General features: G+C 50.5%; 2 protein-coding genes across 2 annotated transcripts in view; both read right to left on the bottom strand.

Annotated features, from left to right (window-relative positions):
- LOC143975804 (N-acetyltransferase 8F1-like) overlaps window positions 1–15,000 on the bottom strand; it is a 261,344-nt gene that overhangs the window by 78,132 nt on the left and 168,212 nt on the right. The window lies entirely within an intron of this gene.
- Window positions 4,326–15,000, bottom strand: part of LOC143975803 (N-acetyltransferase 8F1-like) — a 23,385-nt gene continuing 12,710 nt past the window's right edge. The window contains 2 exon segments of the mRNA XM_077478347.1: window positions 4,326–4,884; window positions 4,887–5,039. Coding sequence (XP_077334473.1) covers window positions 4,357–4,884; window positions 4,887–5,030 — 672 coding nt within the window. The 5' untranslated portion in view covers window positions 5,031–5,039 and the 3' untranslated portion in view covers window positions 4,326–4,356.

Raw genomic sequence — 15,000 nt, 5'->3', positions numbered from 1 at the left:
GCGGGGACCCCTCATGGTACACATAAATGCTCCTGCAGATGGATGTAGCGGGACCCCTCATGGTACACATAAATGCTCCTGCAGATGGCTGTAGCGGGGACCCCTCATGGTACACATAAATGCTCCTGCAGATGGATGTAGCGGGGACCCCTCATGGTACACATAAATGCTCCTGCAGATTGCTGAGTGAATGGCACAGAAGAAGCAGAGCACCCCCTCCCCCCTCCCTCTACTCACAGATCACTGCGGGGTAATACAGGAGTAGAAGGTATGTGGAGGAAAGACAAACAAGCAGGGCACCCCCCTCCCCCCACCGTCTGATCAGAGCAGAATACAGTCAAGGTATGTAGAGGAACAACACTTTGACTAAAGGAGCAGGGCACCCCCTCCCCCTCCCTCCACCGTCCGATCACAGGTCACAACATAAGAATACAATACAAGGTATGTGGAGGACACACACTGGCAGAGCAGAGTGTCAGATCACATGACCTTGTTCTTGCTTCATGGAGCCTTCATCGCAATGGCACAGAAACCGAAAGTAACACGCTTCCGGGGGACAGCACCGCCCAAGTCCTATGGCAGCGCTAATGGTCAGTTAGGCAGAGAGACAGAAGGCTGACCCAATCATAGTGGAGAGGCGCTTAGCTGTGCACCACAAAGCAACACAAAACCCCGCAAATGTAGCATCTTGCCTGCAATCACGAGATTGCAGTGTCATGATGCTTCTATAGTGAACTATGGCCGGCGCCCATGCACAGTGAACTTGAAGAACTTTTTTTTTTTTTTTAAAGGGCCCTTTTTTTTTTTTAAACTTTTTTTTGTCACTAGCTGGGGGGGTGGGGGGGGCGGCACCCATGCGCCCCCTATGGACGGGCCGCCACTGATAACCTCTCTTTCCTTTTGAAGATTTCTAAATGCTTTGGGATTCCTAAGACAAGGGAGGGGGGAGTTCAGATTCTTCTGTAAGTTTATTATAAGGTCAGCCAAACTGTCATGGCTGCTTTCCAAACAACATGGAAACTAGTTACATTATATCCTGGCTCAGACGTGATATCGTTACAGAGCAGTTTATATTTACTAAAATAATTGCATTTCCATGGTCTGTGTACTGTGGGAGACCAGATATAATGAATGCGGAGTCCTGGGTTTAGTAACACTTTAATTTCAGCGTCTTTCTGAAGAGTTAAAGGGGTTGTAAACCCTCAAGGTTTTTCACCTTAACTTGCACCTTTTGCACCTTAAGGGCCGGTTCACACTGCGGGCGATGCGAGGCGACACGACTTGCCTCGCCTCGATCTGACAAGTCGCCCCCCATTCTGTACAATGGAACCGTTCTGAGAGGAGCGACTCGAGTCGCTCCGACTCAGAAAAAAGGTTCCTGTACTACTTTCGGGGCGACCTCGGGGGGCGACTTGCATTGACTTCTATACAGAAGTCATTTGCAAATCGCCGCTGAGGTCGCGGCAGGTCGCGGCGAGGCAAGTCGGTGTCGCCTCGCATCGCCCGCAGTGTGAACCGGCCCTAAAGTGGTTGTAAACCATTACAAGCCACTTTGACCTACAGGTGTGCCTAGATTAATGCTTACCTGTAGGTCCAAGAAATATCTCCTAAACCTACACGGTTTTGGAGATATTTACTAAAAGACAGTCACTGCTGTCTACGGCGCATGCGCACTATCGATATGCCGTTAGTGGCGGCTCCCATGCGCATGCGCGGGAGTGACGTCATCGCTGATCCGGCGCTGTGAGTGGCCGGAGAAGCGATACCCGGAAGGAAGATGGACGCTCCGGACTACAGGGGACAGCGGTGACATCGCTTTCGCCTGTGTCAGGTAAGTAACACATAATGGGCTACGATGCGATGCGATGCATAGTAGCCCATTATGCTTTACCTTTGCAGGAAGACAAAGAAGAAGTAAACCCATTAGGGTTTACTTCCTCTTTAATGCATTCTATGCGTTAAGGTGAAAACCCTCCTGTCATGCAGCTCCCCCAGAGCCCCCCCTTTTCCTACCTGACCCCCCGTAATTTCCACAACGGGAACGAGCACCAGACGAAAAACAAGCTCTGGACTGCCGCACTCTTCAGAAGACCACTTTCTTTTATTGGAAAATCACATCACAGCTCAACAAACGCAGCGAACAAGGAAAAATTGCTGACGTTTCTGACGTTTCTCACTAGCTGTAGTGCTTATTCATAGCCATAGCTGGTGCCCCCCGTGTCCCGATTGGATAGATTGATAGCAGCACAGTAATTGGCTCCCGCTGCTGTCAATCAAATCCAATGACGCGGGCGCCGGGGGGGGGGGGCGAATCCTGCTGTCTGTGTCAATAAAGTGCAGTCCCTCACGCTATTATCCAAAAAGTAAGTTCTTCATGCCCTCCTTCCCCTTCTGCATTGCCGCTTTGGGTTAAGCGCCACCTACAGTTGGGAGTACAGACTGCGCCTGCCTACAAGCTTCTCGTAGTTTTTGAGTGCCAGCTCTCCTCCTTGGTCTCACGGTCCTACTTCTGTCTTCAAGTTTTAGAAGATGCTCTCCGTCTGCATTGCCCCAGCGGGTGTGCAGGGATCTGTAGTCTCCAAAACATAAATCTTCAGCTCGTATCCAGGAACGTCACTTTTAATGGACTGCAGTCAAGTGAAGGAGAAAGAGCTACAAGCAAGCTACCGTCATTTCAGGAGGTATTTTCTGAATGCGGTGGGCTTGTGTACCAAGTAACCTTCACACCAGAGCCCCCCTGTACATCAAACCCTGCCTTCACACCAAAGCATCTCAGCACCCAAGCCCCCTTAATGTCAGAACTCACAAGAGTCCCCCTTTCATAACTCTACAGTACAGCAGTCAAGAGGGCACAGTACAGGGGGGTCAGGAAGGTACACTACAGGGGAGTCAGGGGGTACCATATGGGGGGGGTCAGTGCAAGTGGATAAGGAAGGCCTAGAACAGTGGGGGGGGGGGGGGTCAGGAGAGCCCAGTACAGGGCATGGAGTCAAGAGGGCCCAGTACAGGGCATGAAGTCAAGAGGGCCCAGTACAGGGGGGGTCAAGAGGGCCCAGTACAGGGGGGGTCAAGAGGGCCCAGTACAGGGGGGGTCAAGAGGGTCCAGTACAGGGGGGGTCAAGAGGGTCCAGTACAGGGGGGTCAAGAGGGCCCAGTTCAGGGGGGTCGGGAGTCAGGCAGGTACCATATGGGGGGTCAGGACAGGTGGATCAGGAGGACCTAGAACAGCGGGGGGGGGGTCAGGGGGGCCCATTACAGGGGAGTCAGCAGGGCTTGCTACAGGGGGGGGTCAAGAGGGCCCAGTACAGGGTGGGTCAAGAGGGCCCAGTACGGGGGGGATCAGGAAGGTACCACTACATGGGTGTCAGGCGGATACCATATGGGGGGGTCAGTACACATGGATAAAGAAAGCCTAGAACATTGGGGGGGGGGGCTCAGGAGGGCCCAGTACAGGGGGGGTCAAGAGGGCCCAGTTCAGGGGGGGGGGTCAAGAGGGCCTAGTACAGGAGGGTAAGTGGGCCCAAAACAGGGAGGGTCAAGAGGGCCCAGTACAGGGTGGGTCAGAGGGCTCAGTACAGGGTGGGTCAGGAGGGCACAGTACAGGGGGGTCAGGAAGGTTCAGTACAGGGGAATCATGAGGATCCAGTACAGGTGGTTCAGTAGTGCCCAGTACAGGGGGAGCAGAAGAGTATAATATGAAGATGGTCTCCTCAAGCAGAGCAGCTCAGGGAAGCTGCTGTCACAGATATTCACTCTTCTGGTACTCTGTCAGTGGGATAAATGTACAATCAAAATTACATTTCCCTCTCTACCTACTCCCACCCTCCACACACACTTGTTGGCACATTGCAGGGGTTAAGGGAAAACCCCCCGAGGTGGAGCATTGTACTGCTTGTGTGGGCAGGATGCGTACTGCTCCAGTCACATGGGATAAATAGGAGGGGAGGACCAGCAGGGATTGGAGCCATACGCATTCCGCCCCTACAAGTTGCGGCAGTAGTAAGATGCCCATAACCCCTACAAAGTGCCAGAAACTGCAGAAACCCCCATACATCTAGGGCCCCTGGGCACTGCCCAGGGGTGCCCGTTTATTAGGATGGCCCGGCTCCCCCCCACACCAGATTTCTCTCTTTATGCCTGAGCCCTTGGAGTTCTTGAAACTGATGGATGGGGAATTGTGCTGGAGACTGAATGGGGAAGACACAAAGACCGCAAGCAGCCATTGCCAACTCCAATCCACAGTGTGTGCAGTGAAGTGCACGGTGGACCCCCGCCGTTGGAGCCCATGTGCCCGGCACACATTGAGGATACACAGTTGTACTCGATTCATTGTAAGAAACAGAAGAGATTAAATCTTTATTGCTGTTTGGAAAGATCATACATGAAATAAATGTCCTTAAAGTCTATAAATATGGCAAAATACTCATTTGGATGAAGGATGTCCATTATCCTGAAGCCCAGCCTCTTGTACAGACGTACAGAATCCATATGGAACATTGTAGTTTCCAAGACTATGGCCTGATATCCAGACGTCTGTGCAAAGTCAATGACGGTGTTAACCAAAGCTTTGCCGATGCCTCTACCCCGATGTTTCTTGGGAACCGACAGCCTTTTGAGCTCCACTTGGTTCTGTCCGGCAGGATGGGGAAATGGGGCAGCCCCCACCATGCCCACAATTTCTCCTCCTGACTCTGCCACCCAGAAGCAGCAACCATCCCGCTGAAGATAATGTTTCCTGATATCCAACATGTCAGCAGCCAGGCATCTCCTAGCATAGGAAAAGAATACATCTCGGTTCATGAGCAGCAAGGCCAGTATGACGGCGGTCACCACCATACACGAGACTGTAGAAGAGCCTGTGGTCACCAGGGCAAGGAGCAAGATGGAGCAAGATGGAGGATCCAGACTCGGGGAAGGCGGAGCGTATGACGAAAGGACACAGGGTAAGGTTCTGAATAACCCCGGACAAAGATGTCCCTCACGGTCTCATAATCCGAGTCCTTGTAGAGCCGGATGTGGTAATCAGACATGTTACCTCTCTGTATATAAAGATAAAATGTTATTATGTTAGGAATGGCTGGATTACTTGGAATAAAATTTTTTTTTTTAAGTAGACATGGAATATAGATTGTTCTCTCAATGAGCCTGTCAAGTTCCTCCACCCCAAACTCGCTCATCCATGTCTTTATGGACCTTGCTTTGTGCACTGGTGGGCAGTCATGTTGGAACAGGAAAGGGCCGTCCCCAAACTGTTCCCACAAAGTTGGGAGCATGAAATTGTCCAAAATGTCTTGGTATGATGACATCTTAAGAGTTCCCTTCACTGGAACAAACCCAACCCCTGAAAAACAACCCCCACACCATAATCCCCCCTCCACCAAATGATTTGGACCAGTGCACAGAGAAAGGTCCATAAAGACATGGATGAGCGAGTTTGGGGTGGAGGAACTTGACTGGCCTGTGCAGAGTGGGAACCAGAAAGACGAGCCAACGAGGGACCTGCAAGAGGAAGAGGAGGGATATATACCCCCTCAGACTCCTCCTACAAATCCAGGCTGGCCTCCTGCCGCGTGCCTTGGTCTCGCTGGTCGGTACGCCTAAAAGAGGGCAAAAGACACAAAGGTAGGTAAAGTAGAGCGCTTTAATGAAAATAGATCACTATTTTATTGGATTAGTTTACTTCCTCTTTCAATCCCTGCAAAGGCAAAGCATAATGGATTACTATGCATCGCATCGCATCACATCGCATAGTAGTCCATTATGTGTCACTTACCTGACACAGGAGCCAGCGAAGTCACCGCTGTCCCCTGTAGTTCCGAGCGTCCATCTTCTTGGTGGGTCTCGCTGCTCCGGCGCTGTGATTCGCCGGAGCAGCGATGACGTCACTCCCGCGCATGCGCACGGGAGCCGAGACGCGCGGCATCTTCGTCATCAACTATGCCACGCTCAGTGCGCCTGCGCGCCGCTGTCTACGACGCATGCGCCGTAGACAGCGGTGCCCGTCTTCGGGCAAATATCTCCTAAACCGTATAGGTTTGCGAGATATTTCTTGGACCTACAGGTAAGCCTTAATCTAGGCTTACCTGTAGGTCAAAGTGGTTTGTAAGGGTTTACAACACCTTGCTAACTTCCGTATGAGGTTCGGGAATGTACCTGCTATAGCAGGAGGACCTCCAAGCGCCCCATGTACTTGATACTGTAAGACGGGACCCCCTGTTTAGACGCTGCCCCGATCCTGAATGAATGTTCAGAGAAACTCTTTGGATCTAAACGTAACTTGTAAGAGTAAGATCCTAACATACGGAATACATTGTTTTGAAGCAGAGGGCTATTTAACCACTTCATTACCGGGCACTTTCGACCCTTCCTGCCCAGGAGAATTTTCAGCTTTCAGCGCTGTCACAGTTTGAAGGACAATTGCGCAGTCATGCTACACTGCACCCAAACGACCTTTTTATCATTTTCTTCCCACAAAGAGCTTTCTTTTGGTGGTATTTGATCACCACTGGGGTTTGGGGTTTTTATTTTTTGCTAAATCAACTACAAAAGACCGACATTTTGGGGGGAAAAAAAGTGTTTCTTTGTTTCGGTTATAAAAATAGGATTTATTAGATTTATATACAGCTTACCCAGGGCTGGTGCAAGGATTTTTGACACCCTAGGCGAAACTCCATTTTGCCGCCCCCCCTTGGCTCCACCCCCTTTGCCCTGCCCATGTATACACCACCTTTATATAGACTGCTAACATTTTGGGGGTGGAGTCAGTCGCTGGCCCGACGCATGATATGCATGCAGCATATGTAGGAGCCTGGAGGTGGTGGTGGGGGGGGGGCACTGGCGTGACGCCCCTGACTGATGTGCGCTCTAGGCTGGTGCCAACCTTGTCCATAGGTAGCGCTGGCCCTGTACAGGGAAAATGTACACAGATAATCAGTGCAGGCCCATGAGTGCTGTCTATCAGTGCTGCCCATCAGTGCCCATTAGAGCTGTCTATCAGTGCTGCCCATCAGTGCCCATGGGCACTAATTGCCACCTATAAGTCTCCATCAGTGCTACTAATTAGTGCATGCTATCAGTGCCCATCAGTACAGCCTCATCAATGCCGTTCAGTGGGGAACACAGGGATGGCGGGAACCCCACATAATGGGAATAGCAGGTGTACAGACCGGGGAACTCAGCACAGGGATGGTGGGAACCCCTCATAATGGGTACAGCGGGTGTACAGACCCGGGAACTCAGCACAGGGATGGTGGGAACCCCTCATAATGGGTACAGCGGGTGTACAGACCCGGGAACTCAGCACAGGGATGGTGGGAACCCCTCATAATGGGTACAGTGGGTGTACAGACCAGGGAACTCGGCACAGGGATGGTGGGAACCCCTCATAATGGGTACAGCGGGTGTACAGACCAGAGAACTCGGCACAGGGATGGTGGGAACCCCTCATAATGGCTACAGTGGGTGTACAGACCAGAGAACTCAGCACAGGGATGGTGGGAAACTGCCATTCCTCTCCTTGACAGCGAGGTGAGAGGTTGCTAGTCCCTTTGCTCCTGTGCTTCCAGAGACCAGGGGCTAGAGTTACTCCTCTGCCCCAGGAAGGATGCTGGATCCTGGGGAGGACCCTGGCGGGGGCCCCCTGGATAGGCCTCAACCTGTGGAAGATTCTGGGCCTGGCCCAAGGAAGGATGAATCTCTGTCTGCCTTTAGACGGAGGATTGTGGAAACGCTGAAGCAGATTGAGAAGGTAGAGGAGAAGTTGGGAGCTTTGAAAGCTGAATTTAAAAAGAAAAAGCAGATTTGTGCCAAAGTCTTCAGTAAGAAGAGACCGGCTCTGAGGCCTGAATTGAAGGACCTGGAACAAGCTCTGCGGAAGCAGAAGGATTTGGTGAGTTCTCTGAAGGAGAATAGTGGAGCATTTAAAGAGAAATATAAAAATGAGGAGCGATTTAATCAAATGAGGAAAGGAGCCTCTTCCTGCATGGAGAGCGAGGAGATGCAAGCAGAGAGGGAGAAAGTGGGCCCGGAGGATGAGCCCAGCTCTTCAACATCTCAGACACCTGCTGAGCCCTCAATGGTGGAGGCCTCTGTCCCCTTCCCTCCCCAGCAATGTGGAACATCTGAGCCGGAGGATGAAGGTTCTGACATGCTGGATATGATCAATAAACTAGAGGCCAGTCCAGATTCAGCTCCCCAGGAAGGTGAGGAGAAGATGGACACCGTTCCCAGCCCTGTGGAGGAAAGACCTGTGGAGAGAGCAGGTGCAGGTACTGTGTGTGTGCAGGATGGTGGGAACTTTAATAACAATGGGCTTGTTGAGGGTTGTAGTACTGCAGACAGTCAGCCCAGACCCATAGACAAGGTACTGCAAGCTATAACATCTGCTAATAACTGTCAGCTTCAGTCTGCAGAGAGGTCCATGGACAATACAGTGACTTTGCCTGGACCAGTCACAGCGGCTGTTCCTGTGAATGGTGGAGGAGATGCTGGGTGTAGTAGTACTACAGCTCTCCAGGAGTCTGCAGCAGCCAAGACTGTCATGGCTCCCAGGATTGAAGCAGAGTGTTCGGGGGAGGGGGTGGGTTCTGCTAATCAGAAGACTGCTATCCCAGCTGATTCAGACTCTCTGCCAGCAGGTTTGAATGTATCTGAGGACAAGACTGCAAATGCTGGTGGTGGAAGAAAAACTTATGCTGGTGTTGCTGCCACAGGTTCTGGAAAGGGGGAACAAGCAGGGAAGGAGCATGGGGACGTTCTATCTTCCTCCCTGTTTAAAAGGAGGAATGTTGTACAATTGAAATGGGAAGGTGATGGAAACCCCCCACATAGGAGGGTGGTGGTGGATAAAATCCTGCAGATGGGGTTTAGGCCTGCGGATATCTTCGCCCTGATCAGTCCGGCAGGTTCCTATGAATATGATTTGTCCTTTATCCGTCCCGAGTCTTTGGACATATTTTGGGAGAAGTTTGAACACGTGTGTAGGGGCCTGCCGGACTGGAAAGGGCTCATCCCCAAACTTATTTTGCGCCAGCCCCTCATTAAAATGGTGACAATACTTGTGCGCAATGAATCTATACCACAAGGGGATCTGTCTGTATGGTTGAGGAGGTATGGGGACGTCCCGAGCCCCCTAAAGCCCCATACACACGGTCGGACTTGTACAAACTTTTCCGTGGACTTTTGTACAAAGTGTGTTGTCCACAAGTTTGTATTGCATACACACGGTCGGACTTTTTGACAACAAACACGAACGTGGTGACGTCACAACGTACTGACGCCGCTTCAAAAGAGGACGTTCAATGACTCCAGCGCCACCTTTGGTCAACTTCTGTATTGTAGTCTGATCGTTTGCAATGGTTCTGAGCATGCGTGTTTGTACCTTGTACAAAAGTCCGATGCTTTTGCATACACACGGTAGGACTTTGCTCCATCGGACTTCTGTTGTCAAAAAGTTTGTCCGTTCGCAGAGCCAACAAAAGTCCGATGAAAACAGAAAAAGTTTGTCCGATGGAGCGTACACACAGTCGGATGTTGCTCCAAAACAGCTAATTTGCATGTTTGTTGTCAAAAAGTCCGACCGTGTGTACGGGCCTTAAGAAAGATTTTGGACGATCGGGGAATATGGACAGGGGGATGGTCTGTGCAGCTGAAATTAAAGGTTATTGACAATGTTGTCCAACATCTGCCATCCTCAGCTTTCCTGGGGAGGGACAGGCTGACCATCTTCTACCCAGGCCAGCCAAAGCTCTGCAATAAATGTGGAGATAAAGGGCATCTTGTATCCTCCTGTCCAGTGATGAAGTGCTCCCTGTGTCAGGGTATAGGGCATTTGGCAAAAGACTGTAATATTATAAGGTGTAATCTGTGCAATGCAGTGGGACATCCTTACAGTCAGTGTCCTGAGGCAATGCACAACAAGCCGGAGCTCATGAGGGAGTTTTTCCGTCTGGACATGGAGGATGCACAGAGCTCATCAGCTGGAGGGCCTGTGATCCCATCTGAGTCTGTGCCAATACCCAATGTGTCTCCCCAGTCTGTGCCCATACCCAATGGGTCTGTGTCTCCCCAGTCTGTGGTTCCCCAGTCTGTGCCAGTACCGAATGTGTCTGTGTCCTCCCAGTCTGTGCGTGTACCTAGTGTGCCTGTGTCCTCCCAGCCTGTATGTAAAGTTTCAGTTGCCAAGAATGTGTCCAATCCTTCTGTGTCTTATCCTTCTGTGTCTTCTAAAATTGCAGAGGCAGCAAGAGGTGCTGAGGCTGGTGCATCAGGTGTGGTGCCAGTCCCCCTCCCCCGACGCTGCAGGGTTTCTATTGCAGATCGTGGGGGGCAGAGGAGTGGGAAAAATAGTGGGGAGGCTGGCCTGGTGGTAGATAAGGGAAGGGAGAGTGGGGGGGAGGGGGTTGAAGGGGAGGATAGGTGTGGGGAGGCTGGTTATGGTTTATCCAAAGATGATATGGAGTGGTTGGAGGATAGGAGGAGGAGGGGCAAAATAAGGAAAAAAAGGGGTTCAGTTCCCTTCAATCCTGAAGTTTTGCCTTTGAAAAATAAGTTTAAGGTCCTGTCGGACGATGATGATTGGGACTCGTTCAGTTCAGCGTCCTCCATGGATGATGAGTGCCAGGGCGCAACAAAGCGTGCTGGTTCTCCAGGGAGAGGGAGTAGTCAGGCTAAGAAACGTCTGCCTCAATTACCCTAATGGCAGTTCCCACTCCGTTAAAAGTGGCAACCATTAATGTTGCCAGCTTAAGATCAGTAAGCGCTCGTCATATGGCCTTATTTTTGCTCAGCGAGTTTGATGCTGACATTTTGTTTTTACAAGAGACCCATCTGAGTAGTCTGGCCGATATACATCTGGCAAAGAAGGAGTGGAGACGTGGTCCCTCATTTTGGTCTCTTGCGGCCGAGCCTTACAGCGGGGTTGCAGTCCTTTTTTCTGGTATGGTAACGTGCCGGCGGGTAATTGAGGTAGAGATTGGGAGATGCATGGTCTTGGACGTCTCTGTAGGGGGGCAGGACTTGCGCCTGATTAACATCTATGGTCCCCAGACGAAGTGGGACAGGAAATGCCTCTTTACAAAGATTAAGCCTTTTCTTTTTACGGCCCAGCAGGTTATCTTTGGAGGTGATTTCAACACCATTACTAGGTCTAAAGACAGGAGAGGTTTCAGAGATAAGCTGGGCTATGACACTCTTTTTCTCAATGCGATAGTTAGGGAAGCAGGTCTGGTAGATGCACACATTAAGCGTTGCCCAGACAGCACGGGGTTCACTTTTCAGAGAGGTAGTAGTCAGAGTAGGATAGATAGGTTTTTTTTAAAGGGAGACTCTGCTTTTTCGGCACCTGTGTGTCGGGCAGTGGAGTTTTCTGACCACTGTATTCTATCTGTGACTCTGAATGCCTCAGACATGCCACCTAGGGGGAGGGGTATCTGGAGATTGAATTTGGCCCTCCTGGAAGACGAGAGAGTAAGACAATCCTTTGAGGACTTTTTTCAAGCACAGGTAACGATCCTAGACTTTTGCAACAGCAAGTCAGAATGGTGGGAGCTTGTAAAACAGCGGACTGTTAGGCTTTTCAAGGCCATAGGAAGAAAGAAGCAGCAAGATAAGTATATCACCTACCAGCGTTTGCGGAGGAAACTTGACCGCCTTGTTTCGAATGGAGGAGATTGTGGGGCGATCTCTGAGGTGAAGCTCCTCCTTAGGAGACATGAATATGACCGGCACGCCTCTTTGGTTCAGGAGAGGGATTACGGGAAATACCATTCGCCTGACCCTTACCAGAACTGTAAACAGAGCGTAGCAGTTAAGACGGTCCATGGCCTGAAGGACAGTACGGGCTCCCTGACGAAGTCTAGGTCAGGGATCCTGGAGGTGGTCAGGTCATACTATGCCGATCTCCTGGGAGGAAGGAACCTTGATCGGACAAGGATGTTGGGTTTTTTGGACTCTACACCAGGACTGGAAAGTAATGTTCCTTTGATGAATTTGACAGATGAAATCACTGCAGATGAGGTAGTCCAGGCTATTGATAAACTGGCCATCAAGAAAACGCCAGGGCCAGATGGGTTGACAGCTGAGTTTTATAAATGTTTTAAGACGATCCTGGCTCCCTACCTTGCGGAGGTTTTTAATAGCTGTTTGTATGAGGGTTCTCTCCCTCCCTCCATGAGGCAATCTGCAGTGATCCTTCTGTCAAAGGGTAAAGAATCCTTCGATGATTGAGAATTGGCGCCCCATTAGCCTTCTTAATGTCGATAGAAAGATACTGGCAAAGATTTTTTTCTGGCGATTATCGCCAGTGGCAGGCAGTTTGTTATCCCACCACCAGCACTGTTCGGTCCAAGGTAGAAGCACTTTCTCAGCAGTGTTAGCCGTCCGGGAGGCCTTGGAGCGTTGTAGGGCTGCTGGTTGGGGTAAATTTTTGCTGACATTGGATCAGGCTAAGGCCTTTGATCGGGTTAATCATGAGTACTTATGGCTCCTTCTTGGCAGATATGGCCTGGAGGGGGGTTTCATTGATTGGCTCAAGATTTTGTACAAAGGGGCTGAAAGCTTTCCGCTAGTTAATGGTTGGGTCGGGCAACCCTTTGTGGTCGGCTCAGGTGTGCGTCAGGGGTGCCCATTGAGTCCTCTGTTATATGCATTTGCAATTGACCCCTTCGTCAGAAGGCTGGAGAATGGGCCATTGTGTGGGGTACCTTTGGGCATCGCTGGTGAGCCTCCTTTGAAAGTTGTGGCCTATGCTGATGATGTTTCTGTTTTTGTCTCTGGGACTGGGGAGGCGCAGGAGGTGGTCTCAGTGATAACACAGTACTCAGAGGCATCAGGTTCAAAGGTCAACCAGGACAAGTGTGAAGCTTTCTGGATGGGCGTGGAAGGTGAGAGCTTTGTTCTCCCGGATGACTTCCCGGAGCCCCAGCAAAAAATTAGAGTTCTAGGCATTGAATTTGGCCCAGGTGACTATGGTCATGCAAATTGGGTGAACAGGCTGGAGAATGCCGATGCCAAGGTGGCAAGCTGGAAAGGTTGGCAGCTTTCCTTGAGGGAAAAGGTTGATCTGATCAAGACTTACCTGATTCCGATTTTTCTATATGTCAGTTTTGTTTGTGTTTTGCCAGCTTCTCTCTATACCAGGGTCTATACTTGTTTCTTCCAGCTGTTATGGGGGAACAGAATAAACCTTGTCAAAAGGAATGTGACTTACCTTTCTAGGCGGGAGGGTGGTCTAGGGATGATCAACCCTGTAGTCTTTTTCTCTCTGATGTTTGTGAAGTACAATCTTGGTAACATGTTGGCAGAGAGACCGCCTGGGTGGGTTGGTATTTTCCAGTCCTGGTTTAGACCCTTTCTGCGAGACTGGGAAAATGGTGGGCCAGTGAAAAGCCTGAGGGTCAAGCATGATGAGTTCCCGGCTTATGTTGCCCCGTGTTTGAAAATGCTTCGGCAGTGGCAAGTAACGGCAGGAGAAGTCAGATCTCTTCCAAGGAAACTTCTTGAGAAGCGGATCATGAGCTCTGTTTTTTGCGAGCCACTGGCCTTGAGGGATTGCCCAAGCCTGGTTTTGGGGGTGGGTTTGCGGTTGATTAATTTGGAGAGAATCCCAATGAAGTTTAGGGATCAGGCTTGGCTTGCCTTTCATGGAAAACTATATGTGAAGGGCAACTTGAAGTTTCTTTCCATGAGTGATCGGGGCTGCCCGAGAGTGGAGTGTGGAGGAGTGGTGGAGTCCATGGATCACTTTCTACTTCAGTGCCCTTTTAATATAGAGGTGTACAAGAGGGTGGGGAGGGCTCTGAGTATACCCTTCCTCCCCCATATGAGTTATGCAGAGTGGGTGTATGGGGCTTTCCAGACTCGTCGGGATTATGATTTGGAAACACTTTTTTTAGTTAGTTTAGTAGTCCGTTATTTCACGTGGAGTGCACGGTGTCAGGTATCCTTACGGGGTAAAATCCTCCCTGTGGAAGTGGTGGTGCAGAACATTCTGGGTGAGGTTGGGAAGATTCGGGGTCTTGAGAAAGACAGGTGGCAGCAGGAGGCCTGGATAAAGGCGTGGAGGAATATCAGGGCTCTGTAGCGGCTGCCTGTTGATCTCGGGGTGTGCGGCTTTCTTTGTATTCTGAAAATCTAAGGGAGTGAAAGAAGATCAAATACAATTTTGATAAAAGGCTCCATGCATGGTGATGGTGATGTTCCTTAGTCTGGCTCTCCCATAGGTATTATGTAATACGCAATTTGTTTTGCACCGTTTATTTTGTTCTTGTTCTTTCTGGTTTGTATAATTATATTCAATTATTTTGTAAATATGTTTTTATTTATTTATTATGGTTTTATTGTATATAAGTTGTTGTTTGTAAGATTTTCAATAAACAAAATTAACCCCTCATAATGGGTACAGCGGGTGTACAGACCAGGGAACTCGGCACAGGGATGGTGGGAACAACTCATAATGGGTACAGCGGGTGTACAGACCCGGGAACTCAGCACAGGGATGGTGGGAACCCCTCATAATGGGTACAGCGGGTGTACAGACCCGGGAACTCAGCACAGGGATGGTGGGAACCCCTCATAATGGGTACAGCGGGTGTACAGACCAGAGAACTCGGCACAGGGATGGTGGGAACCCCTCATAATGGGTACAGCAGGTGTACAGACCAGGGAACTCAGCACAGGGATGGTGGGAACCCCTCATAATGGGTACAGCGGGTGTACAGACCAGGGAACTCAGCACATGGATGGTGGGAACAACTCATAATGGGTACAGTGGGCGTACAGAGCCAGGAACTCAGCACAGGGATGATGGGAACCCCTTGTAATGGGCACAGTGGGCGTACAGAGCCGGGAACTCAGCACAGGGATGGTGGGAACCCCTCGTACTGGGCACACTGGGCGTACAGTCTCCTTTATAGGAGGGGGCAGCATTTACTTGAACTTATTGGCTGTATTTTCTTTTTGCAGTCGCTGTCTGCTGGTGGAAGGGAGAGGAGGAGAAGACCC

Source organism: Lithobates pipiens, unplaced genomic scaffold (assembly GCF_037356315.1).
Source record: "Lithobates pipiens isolate NorthernLeopardFrog02 unplaced genomic scaffold, aLitPip1_a1.2 Scaffold_13, whole genome shotgun sequence".
Classification (NCBI taxonomy): domain Eukaryota; kingdom Metazoa; phylum Chordata; class Amphibia; order Anura; family Ranidae; genus Lithobates; species Lithobates pipiens.
The sequence above is the reverse complement of the archived record's forward strand: the minus strand, read 5'-3'. Positions and strand labels throughout refer to the sequence as shown.